Source organism: Lepidochelys olivacea (genome assembly GCF_965140295.1).
Source record: "Lepidochelys olivacea isolate rLepOli2 genome assembly, chromosome: 3".
In the NCBI taxonomy this organism is placed as follows: Eukaryota; Metazoa; Chordata; order Testudines; family Cheloniidae; genus Lepidochelys; species Lepidochelys olivacea.
The window spans coordinates 173,948,801-173,973,593 of record NC_140413.1 but is presented as its reverse complement, the minus strand read 5'-3'; the positions used below and the strand labels follow the sequence as shown (position 1 = coordinate 173,973,593).

Below are 24,793 nucleotides of genomic sequence, written 5' to 3'. Positions count from 1 at the left end.
TCAGCAATGATCTGATTCCCTTGTGGTGATGACTGCCATGCTTTTGACCTCATGAATTATCCTCTCCTGAATCTGATTATTGTCTTGTATAACAGACAAGCAATCATATGGCTCTTAATTAGAACAGCAAATGCCATGTGTTTCAAAGTTTGTTTATGTACTGCCTGTTCTCTGTCTCTAGCCTGGTTGTCATGCTATTGGGCTTTAGAAGGCCTTCCAAACAGCTGCTTAAATTTTATATATTTCTATGGACTAGCTGATAACACCATTAATGAAATGGCTGCTTATTTTTCAGAGTACAGTATATTACTAAAAGTGATCATTTTAAGCTACAAAAAGGAAACCTTAAGTGATTATGGTTTTAATGGCTCTCACTTTCTCTAGGTCATTGGTTTTGGCACCATGGCTTGCATTGCTAGCTGGAAGATCCAACTTTAGACTAGAACACGCGACATCCTCTTGCCTCTCCTCTAGTATACCATAGACTTGTGGACACGAGAATGGGATGCAGTATTCCAGCATCAGTCTTACCAGTGCTTTGTATAGAGGTAAAATCAGGTCCCAACTCCTACTCACTGCTCTCTTGTTTATATAGTCCATGCTGAGGCTGAACTGGTCACACAAAGGTTATATATTTTTGCTTCAGGACTCTCCCCCAGATGAAGCATGGAATACTATTGATTTTAGATCAAACTATAAATAGCTTAGAAAACATTCCCTCCCCCCCCAAACACAGTATCATGGAGAACAAAAGTAGTGACTTGAGGAATGCTACAGACCAAGCCCTAAAGTGGCTGGCATGTAATGAGCATACTGGATATTGCTGTCAGGCATTGGGCCAGCCGAGGTAGCAACTATCTTATCAGATAATGCTAGCACAGACATTAGAAAAGAGCATAGCAAATAATTCATAGTAGATAATTTGTTCAGTTAATTTAGCCTGTATTTATTTGTGAATTGCCATGGTTTTACAATTTTCATGCATTTATTTTCACCTAATAACTTCAATGATTAAGTCTTCATCTGTGGATTGTTCATAAGCAAGTCATTGAGAGTCTTCTCTACAAAACGTTTGAGCTCTCTTGGTCATGTGGCATTGTTTCTGTTTCCTCATTGGACGAGTATAACCCTTAGAATCAGATTTCTATTCTTCTGTTGATTCCCTGAACATTCCTGCCAGTAAACTCATTCACAAGAAAATCTGTGGAAAGTGAAAGCACAAATGAGGCACAAAGGATGCTGAAGTGAATTAACTCTTATTCAAGCAAATATTCAAGGTGCAAATCACGATGGTAGGAATGGCTTTGGTGAGATGAGATAAAAGCAGCTAAAGGTGCATAAGAGTATGTGTGTGCTGGGGAAATCTTATATGCATATACATCGATACATTTTTTGTAAAATCTGTTAAAGTTCAGTATTTTGTCAGAAGGAGGAACAGAAATCTGAAATGTGCTGTGAACATGCAAGTCAAATAACTTCAAGCTGAGCTGCAACCCAAAGTAAATATGTAAGAGTTGTATTTATTGGTGAAATCCACACAGATGAAGAGCTTTGCTTTGTAGGCAACTACATTTAAGGCTATATTATTAAATAGGGAGCCAAACTGCAATTTGAAATAATCACACACAAATTAAACTATTAAGATATAATAGAAATTTATGTTCATGCAAGAAAAGATAGACTTTTTTAAAGCTAGTTAGGCCTTGAAAGGGATTCAAAAAAAAAACCAAACCTCAACCGACCGACTGCTTAAAGGTTATTGCCTTAATGAATAGCTACTAATGCTGTATGAACTGTTTATCTTTGGCTTTCAGGTAAAAAACAAAAATACAGCATGTCACAGCTGCATGTGTTTTATTGTTTCTGGTCTACTGCAGTCTAAAGGAATCACTATGGCTGAAGCCTGAAAGGTTTGTCATCTCCACTACACGTGGCCCAATGAGCACCGTTAATTTTCTTTCTATAGTGCACTGCATAAAGGCTGCCATCTGCAAGAAACTATTTAAGCTTCTTAATAAACTGAGAAATTGATGGCTTTTTTTTTTTAAATTGACTGAGTTAGCACCATTAATACTTAAGCATTTTTCACAGTGCATAAATATGGCGTGGCATTTATTATAGACATTTATTAAAGCGACTGTCAACTTGAAATCAAATGAGTTAAAAGTAGTTTGAAGGACTGTCTCTCCCCCAAGTCTCAAAATTGCTGAAAATCACACTTCTCTATTTTTAAAAAAATGTTTGCCTTCCCCAGTTGCTATGTGAAAGATCCACAAAAACAGGGAAAACTGCTACACAAATTCTGTCAAATACACGAAGTAAACAAAAAATAAAATTTCTTTCAGTGATACTGATCTTAGATGGTGCTTGTAACAACACAGAAAAATTTCATACAAGATATTTTAAGTGTCCTTTTAATTAACAAAGCTTCCTTGCTTCTAGGCTTTGATATCTATTTTGTTTATAGTCAGTTATTGGTGCTCCATGTATTTTGTGCCATGCTTCTTGAAACTCTCACACCCTGAGTTGTTGTGTCTGATACAGTGTGGTCTAAACTGAAACATGAAAGCAGTTTGCAATTAGCTCGTCCACTGGCCAATTCCAGTGTCTGCAAAATGTCTCACTGGGAGCCACTTTACATGTTATGTCATTTCAGACACTGTCAGTGATATGGAGATATTCAAAGCCTGCATTTAACAAGTGGGTGCTTTAATCAGGAAATATAAATTAATAAATGGTGCTCTGGTACCACAGTTATGAGTGTTGTGAAAGAACAGATTGGAGGGTGGGGGGAAGATAAGTAGGCAAATCCCTGGAAAGAGTTTTGGAATAATAGCAATGTCCAATCTGTAGGTGCTAAAGTAAAAGCTGGCTTCACAAGTTTCAAAGCCATGAATGGATTAAGAAGAGCCATTGTAGTCATACATAGTGTATTACAAATTGGATCACAGCCCTTACACTACATATAATATACATCACTTGTGTTACATGAAGTTTTTCTAAGTTACTAAAATTGTGGGGTGGGGGCTGAGAATTAAATTAGGTCTGTCACATGCATTTTTCAGAATGCACTATATTGCTTTTTTGGACATCGCAAGACATTTTTCCATCTTTCTCCACTTTTCCATCTTTCTGCACTTAGTATGACTGCACAGGGAAAAGAGGTAATTTCACGTGGAAACTGCACCACCATGACATGTGAAACCTGTCCACTTGTGTACAGCAAGAGTTAAATGGCAAAGGATGTTAAAGACAATAAAGGGCTCAAATAATTAGATGCACATTCTCTGCTTATCCTGGACAGTTAGTTGATGCAGTGGGAGATTTCATAGTAGACAGTCCTGCATATAGAAATGTAGCTTGAGCATAATCTGCTCCCAGATTCACAGGCTGGATCTTGACTCTGATATTCTACTCTGCACATGTATGTGTATAACTCCCAATGACATCAGTGGAAGTTTTGCTTGTTGATCATTCTTGTAATTAAATTAGGAGGTACCTGAATACTATGAGGAGGGCCAGATAGGGAATTCTGTGCATAGAGGAAGAACAGACTTATCAGATTTGAAATCCATTGCATGGATGTTGCCCTTGATCTACCTAAGCCAAATGTAATTCAGCTTTTTTAGAAAGTTATTCCCTCAGTTAATGTACAGTGAGTTTAATGCCTTATAGAACAGGCTACAAGCTACAGTGCAGCTACCCATATATTCACTACCCCATGCAATGAAAGCCACCCTGGGTCCCATTACCCATCCTATAATAAATCCTGCTGGATGGTGGTGAAAGATGGAATCTGCAGGAGATTTCCCAATTGCACATTAAAGTTAGTGGGGAAGTGAATGTTTCCCACCCTTCTTCCCGCACTGTACAGGCCACAAGAGACACTCACAAACCCTGTGGGGTATCTGCAATAGAGGCTTTATGCCCCCACCAGATCCCTGTTCATGGGGTAACAGAGCACAACAGAGGGGACCTACAAGAAAAATAATTCTTTCTAGTGCTGTACGATCTTTCCACTTTGATCTCCACAGGGCCAGTAAGGCCAAGCTGTATGTCATCCACCCACCTTTTCCCCTGGCCTGTCCTTTCCTCTCTTCTGGGCACAGATTCAGGGTGTGGGATCGCTAGCAATTAAAGTTAAGTGCTGCCAGTTCAAGACTACTTTTGGGGGGGCGGGGGGAGAGGGCCCTGTGGTCTATAACAATGGTCACAGACTATTTCCCCCTTTTAGTATCTCCAGGCATTAAGGTCCCATTTCTGGAGGGGAACAAGATCTGATCATATGTAATTGTAGTATATAGAATGTGAGCCTTTTTAATGTAAACATACATGCTGGCTACCTCCTGTGATCGCTCTCCCCCAACATGCCATAAGGCAGCTGTTCCTAGGCTCACGATTCGAGTCCCATTATGTATACATCTACCCTTGTCATAACACTACCGCTAAAACACTCACACCGCTTGGTCCCCATACATACTGTTAAGAGGGTGGAATTTAAAATGAAAAAGACTGTTTAAATAATGTCAACAGCCTGCCTAATTTCACAAAAGGAAGGAAATTCAAAGTTAAGGCTATGGGTATATTCTTATCTAGATGCCTGAGGATTTTTGTTCATGACAATATGCCCCTAAAATTCAGAGCTGTCCCTTATTGTCTTTAATTTCTCCCATTGTCTCTCTCCTTTTTTTATTAAACATCAAAGTGAATTCACAACAGAGAGTCAGCCTAGAATTTAATCCTCTAAATACCTTAGGAATAGAGGTTTAGAATAGAAGTACCAATATACACCCTTAAAATTTCAATGTAATATAAAAGAGATTCTAATCACAACAGATCATTACCAAGAAGAGTAAACCACTTTAAAAAAATTAAGTGTCTTAAATATAATAAAAAGGAATAATTAAGAATCAAACAGGAAGCTGCCATACTGACAATTTAATGATGCTGAGTAGGACTGAAAGAACTGGCTTTGCCATTAGAAAGCAGTAGAAATCTGACATTTTCAATATGGCACTAGGGTAAGTTCTGGTCATGTTTTTCAAGAGCAAAGGTAACCGCAGAAGCAATATTGGGGAGTAGAGGGCTATTTGTTTTTTTTTAACAAGAAAACTAAAAAAAAAAATGGTAGAACTCACCAAAAAAGAACCTCGACATGTTTTGAATTCCTACTTCTGTCTAATGGTGAATCTGGTTCATTCAGTTCTACTTTACCTCATCAGGCTGGGCTTTGTCCGGGAGTTGATTACAGTGCAACCCCCAGTGACAGCCCCATTCATTGAACGGAACTTATGAAACAGTGTCTGGTATTTCTTTTTTAAATTATTTTTTGAGATGTTCCCTTTTTTAAAAAAAAGTGTATTTATATCATGTCCACTGCATTATAACTAATTAAAGTATGTTTTCCAAGAACTGAAGTATTACAATGATTGAAATGAGAACAGGAGATTTATAAACGTACAGATATTTAGGAATGCATCCAAATCATGTCCTGTTTTTTGAACAAAGTTAAAATCTAATTGATACATGCACTGAGTATGACTGCACAGGGAAAAGAGATAATTTCACGTGGAAACTGCCACTTGCACACACTGTGTCTAATCTGTGTGAGCAGTCATGGTCGTTGCATAACCTTGCGTGCGTTACATGTAAGCGTGTAACTAGATGCACAACTACAGGCATTCTTTGAATGCACCATCAACCTGTTAAAAAATAAAAATTAAAAAAAAAAAGCAGGCCGGGAGTATTCAGCACCAAGAATGTGAGGATACAGACTTAGTAAACTGCTAAAACACTGACTGTTTGCATGCAGGGGGATGATCATTGTTTTTTGGGGGTTTTTTTGTAATGACAGTTTATTAATATTGTCAACTATAGACAATGGCAGTATAATACATAGTGACACGTTGAGTTGTAACAAGGAATCAGCCATACAGTCAACAAAACTGCATCAACAACATGCAAATAAAATACAAATGCAGAATCTCTGAAACATGGAACAATTGTTTTGAGTTATTTTTAACTCCTTTACACTGGAATTCTAACTCTCTGGTTTGGATCATTACCTTCTGCCTACATAAAATGCTTCCGTAGCTTCAATGAAATCATACGCTTAATCTCCTGTCCTAAATGGCTTTGTTACAAAGTTACCATTCTCTCTCTGCTCTCTTGCACTGAGTGAAGTGATTTATATATAGTGTATATACTGGGATCTTTGTGGGTGAGAGATGTTGAAAAATGTAGATCATTATTTTCATTATACTGTTACTCTGAGTCTCCAAATTAAGTATATGATCAATATTCAGAAACTATGGGCCAGGTCCTCAGTTGGTGTAAATTGGTGTAAGTACATTTAAGTCAAGGGAGCTACACTGGTTTACACCAGCTGAGGATCTGCCCCATATTCTTGAACTAAAACATATATCTGAGTGACATGCATCTTGTCACCTATATAATGATGATGTCAAAAGGAAAAAAATGTTGAAGGCACAATTTTTAGTAGGGTTTTTTTTTTGTTTTTTTTTTACCACTTACAGCACAGAGTCAAAGATTCTGAAGCTGGCTTTCAACTATCTGTATTCTGCTGCCATCCAGTGGTTTACGTAAAACAATGTGATATTAAAAGAATGATTTTTTACGGTATATCTTTGCTGTAGGGTATTAATAAAACATATGGACATTGTGAAGTATAAAAGGTGAGATCCCTTTTGTGGTGAGGGAGTGGACAGGTGTTTTACAAGAGTCACAATAACCTACCACCCACTAGCGCTAATATTTTACTTCATTTTTACCTGTTACCAATTTTGATTTGATTTCTGCTTGATAAACCTCAGAGATAAGTAGTATAAAACCATGAAACCACTAATAATACCGACGAGGATGAGGTAGCTTGCATAGAGAGGATACGAGTCCAGATTCATAGCCTGAATTACCTGTAAGCACAGACATCACAAAATAGTAATTAAAAACCTCTTTAAAATGGATGTGCAAAGTGTCACATCTCCTTAGTTTTGCTCCTCTTCCTGCCTTGCCCCTGGTGGCTTTTATGTTCTTTATTTTCAATTACAGCAGGATCAGCTTTGTCACATCTCTCAACAAGTGTATCATTAGGAGGAACACAGCTCTATTTCTAAACGTTGTTTTCCAACAAATGTGTAGCTGAGGTTTGTGAAGGGAATTATTGCTTTATTTGCTCTTTAAAAATCTATTTCATTTTCCCCCTCCCCAGATAGCAAGGCACCATGTAAATATTGTGACACAAATCTGCCACTGCATGGACCTGCCTCAAGCAGAGGCTGCCATTTGTGCTGTATGATATGGTGTCTTCAGTATATGAACACACATCCATTGGAGGACCAAAGAGAGACCACCAGACTCGTTCCATTTAGCATCTACAGTAACAGGCATTCCAAAAATGAAATGCCAAGACATTCAATCACTACACCAGTGGCTCTCAACCTTATTCTTGCACCCATCCTTTTGTACTGCTTCAAGCACACTTTGAAGGTTCCCTAGTAGAGGGGGAAACAATCTCTTTCCTTCCCTCCTGTATGCTGGGATGGGACTAATTTAATATGGCTCTGTCAAACTCTGACCACTTCATTTCCCACTTTGCCTCTGTAGGGGATCAGATAGCGAGTTGACAGGGAAAGGGAGCAGTCATATAATCCTACCAAACCATGGTGGTGATGCAGCTCAGGCTTATGCCAAAGGTCAAACAGCATGCATTATGGCTCCAATTTAGCAAAGTCAATGAGCATAAGCACGCCCTAAGAGTGCTTTGCAGAATCAAGGCATATATCATTTAGTCAACTACAGTAATAAATGCCTTAGTAGCTATTCCTCAAATTATTTATCAAATATAAAAATCTCTCTGGGAGACTGACTTACAAGTTTCCCTGGGATTTGAAAGGTAGCATTTCCAACGGTCATTTGGTATGTGAGTTCAGTGAACTGAATTTGCATCAGGCTTTCATAACTCCATCTGACAAAAGATATTTTAGAAATCCAAAATGGAACTGGAAAAGACGGTAGGAGGGGTGGAGAAAGAAAGGGAGGAATCTGTCTTAATATAAACACACAAAATGAACCTATTATATCTAACGCCATGTCTATGTAGGTTGTAGGAATCAACATCCTCATATCAGCTAAGTCTTTGATTCGTTTGTCCACACAAATTAAATATGCATAGAAATGTGATACCCAAAACTGGATGAAGAATTGAGGATGGCAAAAAAAGGACTGTAGCTCTTCTGGAAGGCTTTTTGTACATCCCCAGTTGCTATAAGGTTTTTTGATTTGTTGGTTTGTTTTTATTTTATATTTTACAGAGCCACTTTGTTCCAGTAATAAAATATAAAAGAGGACAGACTCAGGTCAAATCTGACTAAAATTTTAAGTTTTGTTTTAAAATCAAACAAGGCTTTACAAAATGTAAAACTAATAGAAAGGTCTCCGTGATTTTTGAAAATATTCCAATAAAGCTTTATTTAAATTGCACTCTAACAAATGCTTATTATGTCGTTCAGACATTGGAGTTCTGTCCTTGTGCTTTGAGAACCTGATATTGACTAAAACTGACCATAAACTGCTACTCTGAAACCAGTACAATTGAGACATCTATATTCATTGTACAACTCGAGCTAAAACTAAATAAGCATTATCAGTAAAAATAATGTTGATTTTTTTAAACTATTTTTCATTTAAGTTTTTAGCCTAAATTTCTTTTCTTTAAATATTTAACTTGACACTTCAAATACTACAGTAGCAAAGCAACTCATATTCTGTTGCTATCTGTTACATGACAGTGCTAAATTCTGTGTTAAAGGCTTTCTGAATTACACTTATAATGTAGCCTTGAGTGTAATTTGAATTTTTCAGTGAGACAGGTTTTGTACTCATCTTTGAATTAGTTATATATTTACAAACCCTAGAAAAGAACAAAAATAATGTACAGTACATATAATACATTCTTAAATAGTGCTTTTTATCCATAGATCTCAAAACATTGTAGATATTATTCCCATTTTATAGATGGATAGGGAAACTGAGGCACATAGTGACAAACTGTGTTATCCAACACCACCCTATAAGACAACAGAAGAGTTGTGATTAGAACCCAGGTTACCTGAGTTCCTGTCCAGTATTCTATCCACTAGGCCATAATGCCTCAAAAACATTGCCTATGATTTACAAAAGCTGTAAGTAGTTGTCAGTTATGACTGCACTTGCCAGTCTTACCTAGCCACAGGCTTTCTAGGCTTACCACGAAACCGCCACTCAGGAAGAAGGTTGTGAAAAGCACATTGCCAAAGAAGGCTGACAACTGCAGTGTTGGGAGCAGTGCTGCCATCCATAGTGCCATTGCTCGGGCACAGAAAACCACAAGCCAGACTGCCAGGAAGTTAAGGAGGAAATGTTCTGGTTCAGGATTGAGATTTGTCAGCCAGTAGATAGGAACTCCATAAATTATTACAAAAGCACAGTGTTCTGGGAGCTCCCCCAAAATCTGTTAACAGGAAAAAAACCACTGAACTTTCTCATATTAATATATGTATTTTTTAATATTTTGCAGGAAATAACCTATTAAAATGTGATCACCTTCGTCAGTGACACACTAAAAAAAACAGAAAAAGGAGGATCCTAGCTAATTTTCCTTCTATTTCTAGTTGTGACATTTTCTATAACTAAAACCTAAAACTGACAGGCTTCTTGTTAAGGATTATATGCCTTGTTTTCTTACAGTTTGTCAGTTTCTGGGAATCTAAGACATTTCCCATAAAAGCTCATAAACCTGATGGCAATAATGCCACTAATGAGTCTCTGCAAATGTATTTTAGTTCAAATTCTGTTGAATCTTTACGATGAGTACACTTCAAATCATCCACTAGGAAGATCATTCGTCCCTTCTTCCTCGTTTTTGCCTACAGTTGGGGCAGCACGTTTTGCAAACTAGTTAATCCAGGGGTTCTCAAACTTCATTGCACCGTGACCCCTTTCTGACAACAAAAATTACTACATGACCCCAGGAGGGGGGACTGAAATCTGAGCCCACCTGAGTCCTCCTGCCCTGGGGTGGGGGGGGCAAAGCCAAAGCCCAAGGGCTTCAGTCCCAGGCTGGGGGCCTGAACCTGAGCCCCGAGTCCCACGGGCTTCAGCTTCAGCCCCAGGTGGTGGCACTCAGGCTTCAGCTTCAGGCCTGGGCCCCAGCAAGTCTAAGCCAGCCCTGGCGACCCATTTTAAGGGGTTGCGACCCACTTTGCTGTGCCCGACCCACAGTTTGAGAATCACTGAGTTAATCCATTGGAAAACAAAAATATTAAATTTTTCATACATAAGTAATAAAAGGCATATGTAGTGATGTAATCACTTCACCCATGGGAGTTAAGTAGGAGTGTACTTGAAGGTCACTTAATAGTATACCTCTACTGCTACGATTCATAAAAAATTGATATAATTTCATTGTGAAAACTGTGTTGTCTATGAACTACAAAGAATATTTTTTCCCCAGAACCACTCATGGGGGTTTTAAATCTTGTTTGGGAATGGAAACCTAAATTACAGATGCTGTGGCAAGCAGAGCTTTCCTAAAGGAAGGGGTTAGCCTCAGCTCTGGCAATAACAAAGCATATTTTAAAAAGTATCTTTGTAATGTTTTTTTCGGAAACAGTTGTGCTCCATACATTTAATATGGTGGTTTTCTCCAATCACTATTGGGTCAAACAAAATTTGGCCCTCAAAGGTGAAAGATGAAATTGCCACATTCTATGTCACTTTTTTATGCTACATACTTCTCAGTCAAAATGATGAGAAGGTGTCTAATGGATGCATGTACACCTAGCATTGCTATTTTGCGTCAGACTGCAGCATTTACAAAGATTCTTCTGTAACACGCGTCTCTTCATGTTACTAAACTCACAACAGCACTTCAACAATGAGGTATGCAGAAAAAAAGGTATGTAAAACTATCCAAAACAACACATTTCCTTTTCAGTATTCCCAAAGTTGGCACCAAATTGTGCTTCAGAACCAGCTCCAGGCTTGTTATTTTAGAGACAATTTTTTTTAAAAACCACTTTGGGAGCCAAAACTATGTATAGAAGCTCTTGAGGGAACAAATAATAAAACACTTCCGCTGTCCAGCATCTGGAAATCATATAAATGCCATTTGTGTTCAGACATGACTAACAGCAAAACTGGGTCACAAATAATTGCAACCACAAATTTATGCCACGGTGACACCCCTTTAAAAATGTATCCCTTGCTGAACACCAAGTCAAAGACGCATTGTGAAAGCAATCATCCAGTCTGATTTCTAGGCACGGTCTCTAAATTATACACTTGAGTCACTGGACTTTGTCCCACCACCTCAACCAAGGACAACCCGAAGTGAAAGTGATGTTGCTTGCCCTTCAATGATGTCTGTTTCCTATGAAACAACTATTGCCCATTGAAAACAAACATCTCTACCTTGATTGCCTAAATGGTAATGCTGACCTTGTTCTCTCACCCATTAGCACAGAGGGCAATGATAAGCCACAGCCCTCTTTAGTCAAAGACCCACTTTTACCATTTCTCTACTCGTGGGACTGGCCAGTGAATGGTGGATGATTACACCTGCACCTCCAACAACACAAAAGGGCTCATTTTCCTTAAAGGGGGCAAGTGTGACAGCCCCTGCAGTCTGACAGCTCATTGGTTAGACAACAGAGAATAACTCCCCTAGTTTGATCTGACCTAAGGCTTTTCCATCTCCTGCCCTATCCCACCCAGTGAGATTTACAAATCCCCTTGTCCCAGCAGTCTAAGAGTAGCCAGTGAAAGGATCCTCTTGGACCTTGACTACTTTCTGACCTAGGACCAGGCTCATGGTTTATGGAGACAGATGCTTTAAGAGCATTGTGAGGCTTAATTAATTAGTTAATAAATGTTTGGGAAGCATGATGACTGCTTTAGATGACAGGCATGATAAGTGTGAAGTCTGAACAAAATTTCATCACCCACACACAAGGCTTTTACTTTTCATGTTAAAACCAGATATACACTTTTCTTGACAGCTGAAACCAATTACCTTAGCAAAGAAGTAGGGAGTAACAGTATACATCCCATCTTCTAAATCATGATAAAGCATAGCTCTTTCTGAATGACCTACAGTATAAAACAGAAACAGACAGGTATATTTCATGCTAGAACTGCCCATAGTCAATACATTTTTCATTAGCAATTTAAGTATTATTTTGTTTGATTGTCTTAAAGCATTATCACTAAAACTGACAGACACTTACATTTTGCAATAACATCCAAAAGCACTGTGAAGGGGATTAGTGCACCTATCATAAACAACAGTGCTACTGTGTCCTGAATAGATAGCTTGGTTTTCTCATGACCATAGTATAAGAATCCAATTAATAATGACATTAGAAGGGCCTCAGATCCATGGATTAATAACGTTGAAAGATCTCTGAAGTCACTGGAGATTTGACGACTAAGAAAAACAACAACACTGACTGTAAGACACTATAATAGCTAATAATGCCAGTTAAACTACATTTAAATAATTTGGCCTGATTCTCTTATCATTGACACATATGGAACCACATTGACTTCAGATGGGACGAGAATTTGGCCTTTTAGACAGGAACATGTATAGTACAAATCAAAACTATTGTAACAAATCTCTGGCCAGCTAGCACTTCATGTTTCATCATTCTAGATAGCATGGTCATTGGGAAATTCATGGTAGAAGTGGGGATAGAAATCAGATCCTCCAGCTCCAAAATATAGATCCAATCGTGTGAGCTAAAGCAGAATCCCTGTTTACAGATAAATGAAACACCGTTAAATAATTCTGGCATGATCCAGCACAGAGGTGGGCAAACTATGGCCCTCAGGCTGAATCCGCCCCGTGAGCCACACCACGCAGCTTGGCCCCACTCCAGCCGAGGCGCAGGGTCAGGGGCTGTAAAAACGAGGCTCCTGGAAGCCGCAGCATGGCCTCGCTCCAGCTTCTACGCGTTTCAATGGGAGCTGCAGGGGCAGTGCCTGCAGATGGGGCAGAGTGCAGACCCGCCTGGCAGCACCTCCGCATAGGAGCTGGAGAAGGGACATGCCACTGCTTCCAGGAGCCGCTTGAGGTAAGTGCAGCTCAGAACCTGCACTCCCTAAGCTTCCCAAGCCCCAACTCCCTGCCCCAGCCCTGATCCCCCTCCTGCTCTCCAAACCCCTTGATCCCAGCAGCCTCCTGCATCCCAAACCTCTCATCCCCAGCCCCACCCCAGAGCCTGTGCCCCTGCCCCAGCCCTGATCCCCCTCCCACCCTCCAAACCACTCAGTCCCAGCCCAAAGCACCCTCCTACACCCCAAACACCTCATCCCCAGCCCCACCCCCAACCCCACTTTTGTGAGCATTCATGGCCCGCCATACAGTTTCTATTTCCCAATGTGGCCCTCGGGCCAAAAAGTTTGCCCATCACTGACCCAGCATATAGTAGTGGTACTCCAGATGCATTAAGCCAATTAATTAAAATTTTTTGAGTAATTGTGAAAGTACTAGTGAATGTCACAGCCAACTACAGCAGCCACCACCAGTAACAATCATGCTAAAATAAGGATAAACAAATCTCATGCCTCATGATGTCTTAGTCAAAATGAGTTGATGAAATTTCTTGAATCCCCTTGCTTGGGGGAGCATGGTGCAGTTGGCTAGATTTATCAAGGAAAGGTGTGGCTGCCTTTCTCTGAAGAATGAAGTAAGAGTGGCAGGATATGGGATGGACGTATGGTCAGATCTGATATAACAACTGCTACATTCCAGTGTGACACAAACCCATGACCAGCTTTCTCCAGACTTTCAGCCTATGTTCAGCTTGCCCTTCATGCTTCTCTCTTAACATTCATTTCCTTTGCACTTTTAAATGTTATTCCTGCAAGACATCAGTTTCTTTTCAAAATAAGATTACCTTAATAATACAGTAAACTGCTTTAAGCCACCTGGTAACTGATCAGTTGAATGGGAATGCATGTTAATCACCTCTTCTGGAGTGAAAAGGGAACTGTTCAAAAGCAGAGAGAGAGAAAACGGGAGTAGCTCAATTTCAGAAACTGTTTCAGATCAAGCATAGCACGTTCTTTTTATAAATAACATTATTATTTTACCTTTGTTCACTGTAAACAGTTGTCACACAGTCTCCTTCATTAGCTTTCCATAAGAAATCATCAAAATCTTTGACCTTCTCCCAGAACAAGGTGGCAAGTGACCTTGCCCTTTTCTGACTTTCCATCTCCTTCTCTTTGCTCCGGTTATCAATGCTGGTCAAATCAACTGCAAGACATTATCTGATATGGGTCTACATACCTAAGATATGATAATTTACTCATATATGTATTGCTAGTAATAAATTTCATCATCAATAGAACCTACCTAATTATAGCACATATGTATGATATGGTGCGACAGTGGTCACTCTTAAAATGTTTGTCAATTGCTCTACATAACTCAATACCATTACTTCAGTATCTGCAGTGTGTTCCCTAAGTGTTCTATAGACAACATGCAAATCCTGAATTAACATTATCAAATTGCTGATGGAAAAAGTGGATGCTTTTCAGGTTGACACTACAACATTATATTTTACTATTATGGTATAAATACTTTTTTTCTAGTTTGGGAATGCAAGCTAGTGGCTAGAGGGCTTAGTCTGCCCTTGCATGCCCTATTTGTCACATACAGGGGCTCTGAGTGTCTCCAACAGCTCCCTCCCCCTCTACCACTGTACCCTCTTCTTCCCCATTTCAAGGGCTCCATGTGCCTCCCTTCCTCCTGTATAAAGGTCCCCCATTCTCTTCTCCACCAGGATTCTGTGTGTGCTCCTTTTTTCCCTTGCCCCTCAACCATCCTTATTTATTTATTTACCTGTCTGGGAGCTAAGTCATTCAGGGTGTCAAAATTTTAAACTGAGATGGGGAGATATATGTTAGTGGCTGCCATCAACAGGTTCTTTGCTCTATAGACAATTACAGAGGTGGTTGAAGGGGACAAGTCTGCTAACTAGCTATCAGGACTCTGTGTGTCCCCATTTCTTCCTTCCAGTTTTCCAATTTTCCCCCAAATCAATAGGGTTCTGCCCATTGATACATAGAACATTTGCTAAAATTTTGGAATTGATCAGATGCAGTGTTCAAATGTTATCCCATCCCATCACATCCAAATGCCCAAACAATCATAGTTCAACAATCAAGTTGAGCATAGGGGCATACAAGCTTGGCCAGCTATGGTTTACAGAATGATAAATTACACTGCATAAACAGATGATCAAGGCTCAGGGCAAGGAGCAGATAAATTGCTAATTTGACCATGATTGTTCCATGAGTCCACAGGCAGTCTAAACAGATTATTCCATGAACGAAGACACACTACATTACATTTAGGATGTGATCTCTCACTTTAGGATGTGATCAGCTAATTTACAGTATTCAGATTTGAGACAAGTAGCACAAAATATCTCCAGTGTGTCCTGTACACAGGACAGGATGAAAGCCAAGCTTTTGAAAAATCTCCACTAAAACACTATTTTTTTCTCCGCTATAGCACCATTTTCCCCCAAGTAAAAGGGCTGGAATCCTTCAGACACTCCATTTCTCCATACACATTAAGGCTGACGGATCAGAAATCTGGAGAATTTAAGCAAATATACAAACCCTTAGTTGCATATTAATGAATATGCAACCCATTATTTAAATAATTCGCAGTAAATATCCTGGTGTAAGGCTAATAAGGTCGTCGCATGGAGTGAGCTGCTGGAATAGAGGAATTGTTGTGCTCCTGACTGCTTCTGGCAAAACCCTGGTTGGTGGCCAGGTAAGTCTGGTTACTCCTTGTCCTGGACTAGATGGAAGGTTCTAATTGGTCTTCCAGTTAGGGTTCCAATTTTGGTTGGACATATGCCCGGAGGTTTCATCAAATGACATAATCTTTAATTAAAGACTCATCTTTAATTGCTGGAGACTCCAGGACAATCCCAGAGGGTTTGCAACCCTACTTCCAGCCCCTGCTACTGAACCTGAGCTGGGGAATCTGGCTGCTACCAGCTGGAGAACACTTCGGGTGCCCAGCTAAGGAGGCTGCCCCAGGCTAATGGGAGGGGGGTTCTGGCTGCTGCTGTTTGGCTGCTACTCACAGGCCCTTGTGGCCAAGGAGAGAGGACTAGAGACGTGCCCAGTGACACTCTAGCCATAGTTCTGCATGTGTGGACACCAGTGTGTTTGGAGGGCTACACTCAAGGTAGCGTCTCTGTGGTCAGCATCCTGAAGGACACCAACCACAAAGATCTTGCCTAGAGAAGGCCAAATGACAGGGAGACTTCCCAGAGTGCCTCTGAGACAGCGTCTCCCCAGGTGGAGGTGCTGTTCACCCTGGGCGCATCCCAGGGGTGGGGAGAGCCTCATTGTGCTCCAAGTCCAGGCCTCTACCGGTGACTGCAGCTTTCCTTCCCTGAGTGCTGGAGCTAGCTCCCCCAGCACAACTCCAGACACACCTAGAGGGGTCACCCTGCAGCAAGGCTGCCTAAGTCCGCTGGGCCCCAGCCAACTGGGGACCACAGGATTGAGCATCTGCCTCAGAGTCCTGCAGGGTAAGATTTTCCCTGAGCTGCACATAGCCCTCTGAGCCACTGGGGCAGGGGCCAGGCAAAGCCAGGAGTAACACCTCCAAGAAACTGGCAACTCCAGGGAGGAACCTGGGACAGTGACTTCAGATTTCTTTGCCAAGAGGAACAAAGTACTGGCAGTTCGCTCCCCCCCCCCCCACCGCCAAGTATCCCACAACAGGGACAACAGGGAACTCCTATAGCCCCCATAATGCTCCCCCGCCCAGGAAGTAGTGAAGTTACTTACCTTAGGAAACCAGTTTCCCACCCTGGAAACCAGAAGGTAAAGAGATCTCTGAAGAAGAGCAACTGATTGGGTCCCTTACTTTGTACTAGGTGCAGAAAGCTCCAGAGCATGTAAAATGTGGGACTAACCGTGTGTGAAACAAAGCAAGTACAAACATGAGCCATACTTTGCAGGGGTGGATGGATTGTCACATACACAGTTACTTAAGGTTGGTTTTGCCATACAGTTCTGCTTATTTTTAAACTGTTACTCCAGCAAAGAATAACAAAAGCTCTGATACAGCATTGGTTTATAAGTCACCTATCGGACAGTATCCACATGTAATTCAATAAAAATCAATGCATTACATAAGCTTATGAAAATAAATGATTTCATGCACCCCATTTGTATTTGTTTAATCACATTTGATACTAACCATAGAAATCTGCAGGATTGCTGAATTTTGGGCAGGGATAGCCTATTTCTGTGAAATATTGGACCATGTTCCGGGCTGTTCCAGAATAGATGGTAGTTCCAGAGGTCATCAGAAGAACTAAATCGAAGAGTTGGAAGATATCTGATCGGGGCTGGTGAACTGAGAGGAGAACTAATCTGTTTCCTCTGGCAAGCCTGGATAGTGTAATCACAAGATTGTGAGCAGTAAAACTATCTAGTCCAGATGTGGGTTCATCAAGTATCAGTATTCCTGTCAAAGAGAAAAGGCGATGATGGGAAGCATTGTTTGATTTTGTGTTGCATGTGAAATGGTACCAGTACGTAAAATCTTATTTATACATTTTTAAAGATTTTTTTTAAAGCAGCAAGATCAAATATTATTTAACAAGGAGAAAATTCCCTTCCCTAAAGTTCTTTCTCCACATTACCAAACCATTTTCTGTAGTCCCAATCCTGCTCCCACAGAAATCAATAAGAATTGGCATTGACTTTCAATGGGAGTAGATTTAGGCCCCATATTTTAATTTCCAATGTTTTTCTCCTAACTTCCAGCTTTATATAATAGAAACAAGAACGTAACAGTAGTCAGTTCTGTATCTTTCCATGTACAATAACTTGTTACTTAAAGTCGTCCTGGTTAACGTTGTTTTGTTGTTACGTTGCTGGTCAATTAGGGAACATGCTCGTTTAAAAATGTGCAATGCTCCCTTATAATGTTGTTTGGCAGCTGCCTGCTTTGTTCACTGCTTGCAGGAAGAGCAGCCCGTTGGAGCTAGCTGGTGGGGGCTTGGAACCAGCCTGGACCAGCAGCCCCCCTATTGGCTCCCCTAAGTTCCCTGTGCAGCAGTCGCCCAGCAGGCTATCAATTGCTGGGCAGTTCAGGTGTCCCTCCCCTCACTGCCGTGTGCTGCTCCTACCCTCTGCCTTGGAGCTGCTCCCGGGAGCCTCCTGCTTGCTGTGCAGGGGTGTGGGGAAGACGGGGGCTAATGTCAGGGTGTCCCCCTCCCTGCTCCTGCTTATCCCATCTCCACTGAGCGGGGCGGGGGGGAGGGGGGCAGACAACAGGGCTCAGGATGGAGGGAGCTTGCTGGTTGCAGCTGCTTTCTCAATTTCCTGATCTACTTAAAAAGGCAGCGTACTTAGAGTGCGGTCAGCATACTTAAAGGGGCAATGCTCATCTCTCTCTCACACACACAGGGTATGTGTCTCTGTCTCTGTCTGCCATGCTGTCTCCCCTCCCTTCATTTGTGCTGCCTTGTAGAGTGTGAGACTACATTAACAACGTGTTAACCCTTGAGGGCTCAGCCGAGTGCTAGTTCATCATTTAGCAGTAAGGCATTCCCTGGGAAATATCCCACCCTCTTCCACCCTCTGACTCCACCACCTCAACCAAGCTTCACAATCACCATTGTTGTGTACAGTATTAAATTGTTTAAAACTTATGCTGTACATATATATATAATATAGTCTTTTGTTTGGTGAAAAAAATTTCCCTGGAACCTAACCCCCCTATTTACATTAATTCTTATAGGGAAATTGGATTCGCTTAATATCATTTCTCTCGAAGTTGCATTTTTCAGGAACTTAACTACAACATTAAACGAGGAGTTAGTGTATGTTACATGAGAGGTAGATTCAGTGTGGTTAGAGTTTACGGTAATACTTCTACTCATATTCTATGTGTTCAGACCACTTGCATCGAGTCACACAGTGTCAGGGTGTGTAAAGGCCTCAAAACCAGAGAGCCAAAGTTATAAAAAATAAAATAAAAAAAAATAGAAGCATGAAAGTGAAGAGAGGAGAAATAAGTTCTACATTAATATTTTCTATCTGAAGGTTTCTTTGCAACTGGTTGTTGAAAACTCAAGTGAGATAATGTCAAACATTTTGAGACCTGGTATTATTCACTATTTATATTACCATAGCATCGAGTGGCCCCAAGTAGTATCAAGTGCTGTACAGACACACACAAAATCATGGACCTAGATCCTAAAAGATATTTAGGCATGTAGCTCCCACCTAAAACCCTTTGAGGATCTGGACCATGGTTCCTGCCCTGAAGAGCTTATTATGAGTAAATATAGAGTTTGAAGTGCTAAAAGGAAAAAATTGTATTTAATTTTTCTTTTCCTGGAAACAGAAAATGTTTTGCATTAATACATACCTCTTTTCCTGAGCAGCACATGCTGAAAAATTTTTTTTGCCTTTCCTGTAATTGTGGAAAAAATAGCCTTATCTACACTGGGAATATTCAGACCCATGTTTCCTAAAGAAGGCAAGGGTACTGATAGAAACTTCAGTGTACACATGGATTAGGCTTTATTACAACCATGTTGGCTGGTGAGAACAGGTGTAAAGAACAACTGAGCCTGCCTGAGTTTTCTCTGCATTGCAGTTTTCACTGCCTGGGGTAATTTACAAATCTGAAAAATCCTAGTGTAGCCACAGGCACTGAGATTACCATCTAGTACCCTGATCCTACAGATTGTTACTAACATAATCTTTACTCTCACAAGTAGCCCAGCTGAAGTCAACAGGACTACTAGTGTGCACAGGCGTTTGAAAGACTGGGCACATAACACTGGAAAAGAGATTACAAGATATAGGTTCTGATTCTGATGCCACTGAAGTTAACAGAAATTCTTATGGTGACTTAAATGGGAGCAGATTAGGTCAATAAACTGCATAATAAAGCCACTAATGTCCAAGTAAATAATATTCCTTGCTTGTATTTAATGTAAATAGGCACAATTGCTGCAGCCAGTGGGGGGGGAGGGGAGGAATATTTCCCTTACTAATGTAAACCCCCTCCTCCCCCATCTGGTTTTGTGGTTTAATTAAGATGAATGACTTTATGCTCACCAGGGTTCCACAGCAGCTGCACTCCAATGCTTACCCTTCGCCTTTCTCCCCCCGACACACCTCGGATGTATTCATTCCCTACTCTTGTGTTTGCACACTGTCGTAACCGCAGTTCTGCTATAACATCTTCCACCTGGTGGTTCCAGGATAAAGCAAGGGTTAGTTGTTTAATCATTAAGTATAATGCACAGTCCAAAATTACGTTTGGCTTTAATCGTCATTCAAATATTACTGTGCTATCTGATCAATAGCCATTTAAAACAAACCTTGACTTTCTCAGAGGCAACATTTTCTAAAAATTCAGCAATTCATTTCTCATTTTAGCTCCCATAAAGCTTTCCCTAAATTGCCATTTGGAACAACTGCAGCCTTCTATCTGGGAGCAAAAAAAATTAAAACCTATTTATAAGCAAAAATAGACAAATCAAACTTTAGACTTTATGACTTACACAACAAATGCCCAGTTCAATTTAGCTGTTCTTACCCCAAACATACTTGGATAATTATGTCAAATGCATTTTTGACAACTTTATTTTTTCCCCAGCAGCTCTAATTACCCTTTTTTCCCTTTGTGAGTCTGAAAAAGTCTTCGGGAGCCGCAGTTTTGCAACGAATAATAATGTTTCTTTGACAGTTAGGCTGGGTAGTAGTCGATCATCCTGCCGCACATGTGCAATGCATTTCTTAACAAGCTGGTGAGTACTGGGTTGTCCATTGATTATGATTTGGCCAGACTTAATTTTGCCACCGTGATCTCGACAGGTTATCACATCAAGTAAGGATGTTTTTCCACAGGCTAGAAAAATCATAATTTAAAAAGTTAAAAATCTCTCTGGGTCAAGTTCTAGAGCAGTTCCATTTGGTCACAAAAATGAGGCAAATGTTTTTGCCACATTCATGTGCCTCCATATTCACCCCTATCCTAAGCCCTCTCTAGCTTATTTTAGAACCCCGAAGGAGAACAGCCTGTGAAGGAGACCTGAGTTCAAGTTTGACTGTTTGTTTTGAGCCAAAGGTTTAGGACATCTTTAGAAGTTATAATGTGAGCTCTTAGGCTAGAGCAGTGGTTCTCAGCCAGGGGTATGCTTTCCCCTGGGGGGTACGCAGAAGTCTTCCAGAGAGTACATCAACTCATCTAGATATTTGCCTAGTTTTACAACAGGCTACATAAGACACTGGAAAAGTCAGTACAAACTAAAATTTCATATGGGCAAAAACTTGTTTATATTGCTCTATATATTATATGCTGAATATTCCAATTGATTAATTTTATAATTATATGGAAAAAATTAAAAAGTAAACAATTTTTCAGTAATAGTGTGCTGTGATACTGTTGTATTTTTCTGACTGATTTTATAAGCAAGTGGTTTTTAGGTGAAGTGAAACTTGGGGGGTACGCAAGACAAATCAGACTCCTGAAAGCAGTACTGTACAGTAGTCTGGAAAGGTTGAGAGCCACTGTGCTAGACGACTACCAGCGAGACTGCTGCCTCATAAGGAATGGCACTAATTGAATTCCAAAGATGCCTGAAATCTTAAAAACCCAACCCTACCCCCCCCCATAACAAAGTTATGAACTGAAGTTTACCACATATGTAATTACACATATTTTTGGCTCACCATGGTCTTGATCGTGTGGTGACTTGAGAATTCTGTCCCTGATCCAGCAAAACACCTTTTACACAGGCTTAACTTTAGGCACAGGAGTAGTCCCATTGGCCTCAGGGTGTTCTGCATGGACATAGGGTCCACACTACTGGATCTGACTGCAGGACTTGGCCTAAATTTGTATTATAAGCTTGTTTTGTGGAATGAATTGTGAACATGAATAAATATGGTGTTTTTAAACAATGCAATATTGGCTCACACTTAGGGGGAACAAGACTAAAATAATGGAAGCAAAATGACATTTGGAGATAACAAATGTCTTGTTCTCTCATGTTGTGCGATATAGTTTGTAAACATGCACACAGTTCCTTCATTATTAATTATTATTATTTTATTATTTCATGTATTGCTGCTCTTCATTTTAGAAGATTAATTCCCTGCTTGATGATTTGAGGGGTTTTTATGTAGGTGTTTGTTTTAAAGAAATCCATCCATTTGCAAACCATATATCAATCCACTTGTGACTGACACAGTGATTACTAACAATAAAGTGAAACCCCTCAGAAATTTTGACCAACCTCACTAAAGTATTTGATAAAATAGTTAATAAACTTTTTTTTAAACTGTTTAAGACCAGTTAGGTGAATGGGGTTTGTGCTCCCTGTAAGCTACTTAACAAATACACAGCAATATAATATTGTTCCATCCAAAGCTCTTTTATCAGGGAGGATTCCCAAGGTACAGCTTTGTTTTGAAAGCAAATCTCAGACCCAGACAACTCCAGGAAGCAGGTGAATTATGGAGGAAATGCCACTGACCTCTGCAGTAAGACAGGCTGTGGACATAAGGTGGTAGTACTGCCATGGCACACGCTCAGCGCTGGCTGAGGTCAGGGTAGCTATGTATTCTGGTCAGAGCTGTTGATCGCTCACTTTTGGAGGTGGGCCAGCCAGTGCAAGGCCCCTTCACTCCCAGCAGCGCAGGGACTGCGGGCACCTTGCATTGTTCCAGGCAGACCCAGGAAATCTGGCCCATAAAATCAAATGATGAAAAACCATCCTTTAAGAAACTGTGTGGCAAGCATATGTACAAATCATGACAAAAATTCTTTCCCAAACAAAATCTAACTGTCTTCTGCTGGGGGCCCACCGTATATTTTTTATGAGCATACTGCAGCGATGTATAACATATATTTCTAGGGAGTGTTTCTCTGTTGGATGGTTATATATCCTTTGGCATTCAGTAGTGCTGTTGTCATCTATTGTATATTTTATTGTAAAGGCTTGGTCAATGCAGTAAAGCTTTCAGTCCTACCAGAGCTTCCTATAATAGCTAGCATCTGGCCACTTTGAACTTTAAAGTTCAGATTCTGGATTGCTGGCACATGGGAATCTGGGCCTGTGTTCCACATCCAAGGCATTTTCATCTCTGCTAGGTTCTCATACCAGGGAATCTGAGATGCCATGTTAACCTAATGTAAATAAATAGAAAAAAAAGCCCTCCATTCAGAAAGTCAATACTGTAGCAATAAATATTTTAAAAAAATTAAGATATTACAAAGTGGAAAATGCATGAAAATAGCTGCAACCAACCTGATGCAAATTCTCAAAACTATGTTTTAGCTAATTCCATTTGCCAACCATGCATTGTTTCCATATATTCTTTCTTATCACTGATTGATTGCCAAACTGTTTGATTACCAAATATCTGTCTGTCTCTCTAAAATAAAAGATACTGTGTATTTGTCTGTTTGAAAATGCAAATACTGCCCTGCCCTTTACCAAATATACACAAAGCATTAACCCTTTGCAAACTGAATTTCTTCTTGTTAAATCAACGGGCATGATTTGTGAGGTCTGCGGCAGCTATTTAGTATTTTGCAACTCTCTGTCCAGCGTAGGGTATGTTCCTGAGAGAAAGGAGACATAACCCTTCACGCTGGTGATCCCCAGCTGCCACAGTAGCCCCCTGGATTTTGGTCATCTAGGCGTAACTTCAAGCTGCCTTGAGTCTGCCCAGATCAGGAGAACACTAAGGTGGCTGTCCCACCCCTTAGCGGTGTGAAGTATATCTCAGCTGCAACTGAGGATCTTTCTAGCCCACTATTTAAAATGCAGCCAAGGACCTGATCCTATATTTACCATGCACCCAAAACTTCCACGGCTTCAATGATGTTTGTGTGTACAACAACTGTAAGATAAGGTCCCAGTTGCTATATGTAATTTAACTCACGTTACTTTTTACAGTGTCTAAATGTTACAAGCAGGAAATTGTTGTATACATTAGCAAGATAAAGTAGACCTTGTACCTGGTAGTTGAGCTGTCTGACCTCTAGGACATTTGATTTGCCACTGTAGGTGAAATACAGATTGTTATCCTCTTCAGAGCAAAAAATACTGTCTCTGAATCTCCTCTTTGCCTATAGGAATTATTAGAAAATTAATTACAACTCACTTCTCTCTCTCTAAACAGCATTTAAAAAATGAGAGGCAGCAAGGGAAATGCTTTCAATGTGTAATAATAGTACAATTGATTTAGTTACTATAGCACAAAATGTAAAGAGTTGAAATGAGTTACCTCTGTCTAGTACCTGGAAAATTACTCTGCACTACGAGGGTGTGAAAAACTCAAAGTGCAATTCAAAGGAATATGTGGTGAGTTTTTTGTTCATTTGTTTGCTTGCTTGTTTGTTTTTTGTCTGGACTTAAACATGTCCACTTTCAAAATGAAAATGGACCCAATTTCATTCAACCTTGGTCCTATTTCTGAGCAAAAATGCACAAGAAGTTTTGAAATTTTTATTTTTAGCTTCTCCTTACATAGTTAAGCAGGTCCTGTTTAGCCCAGGCAGTCTTCAGCCTTAAGTGGGGGAGAACCTGCATGCCTGCAGTTCCTACTTCTAACTCCCTGTCCTCTTCCAGAAGCTTCCTTTTTCCTTTGAGCCATGGGCCCAGTCTTCATCCAGTCTTTATTCCTGATTTCCCCCTCCTCCCCCAAG

General features: G+C 40.3%; 1 protein-coding gene across 1 annotated transcript in view; it reads right to left on the bottom strand.

The window, feature by feature from the left end:
- Window positions 1-916: 916 nt before the first annotated feature.
- Window positions 917-24,793, bottom strand: part of LOC311518087 (ATP-binding cassette sub-family G member 8-like) — a 118,333-nt gene continuing 94,456 nt past the window's right edge. The window contains exons 13-25 of the mRNA XM_084623540.1: window positions 24,104-24,214; window positions 23,110-23,266; window positions 20,745-20,983; window positions 20,188-20,320; window positions 17,306-17,575; window positions 14,155-14,320; window positions 13,959-14,051; window positions 12,285-12,484; window positions 12,071-12,147; window positions 9,241-9,508; window positions 7,891-8,018; window positions 6,792-6,932; window positions 917-1,201 (exon numbers count right to left, since the gene is read on the bottom strand). Of these exons, the coding sequence (XP_084479666.1) occupies window positions 6,795-6,932; window positions 7,891-8,018; window positions 9,241-9,508; window positions 12,071-12,147; window positions 12,285-12,484; window positions 13,959-14,051; window positions 14,155-14,320; window positions 17,306-17,575; window positions 20,188-20,320; window positions 20,745-20,983; window positions 23,110-23,266; window positions 24,104-24,214 (1,980 nt within the window). The 3' untranslated portion in view covers window positions 917-1,201; window positions 6,792-6,794. The remainder of the gene's footprint in view (window positions 1,202-6,791; window positions 6,933-7,890; window positions 8,019-9,240; window positions 9,509-12,070; window positions 12,148-12,284; window positions 12,485-13,958; window positions 14,052-14,154; window positions 14,321-17,305; window positions 17,576-20,187; window positions 20,321-20,744; window positions 20,984-23,109; window positions 23,267-24,103; window positions 24,215-24,793) is intronic.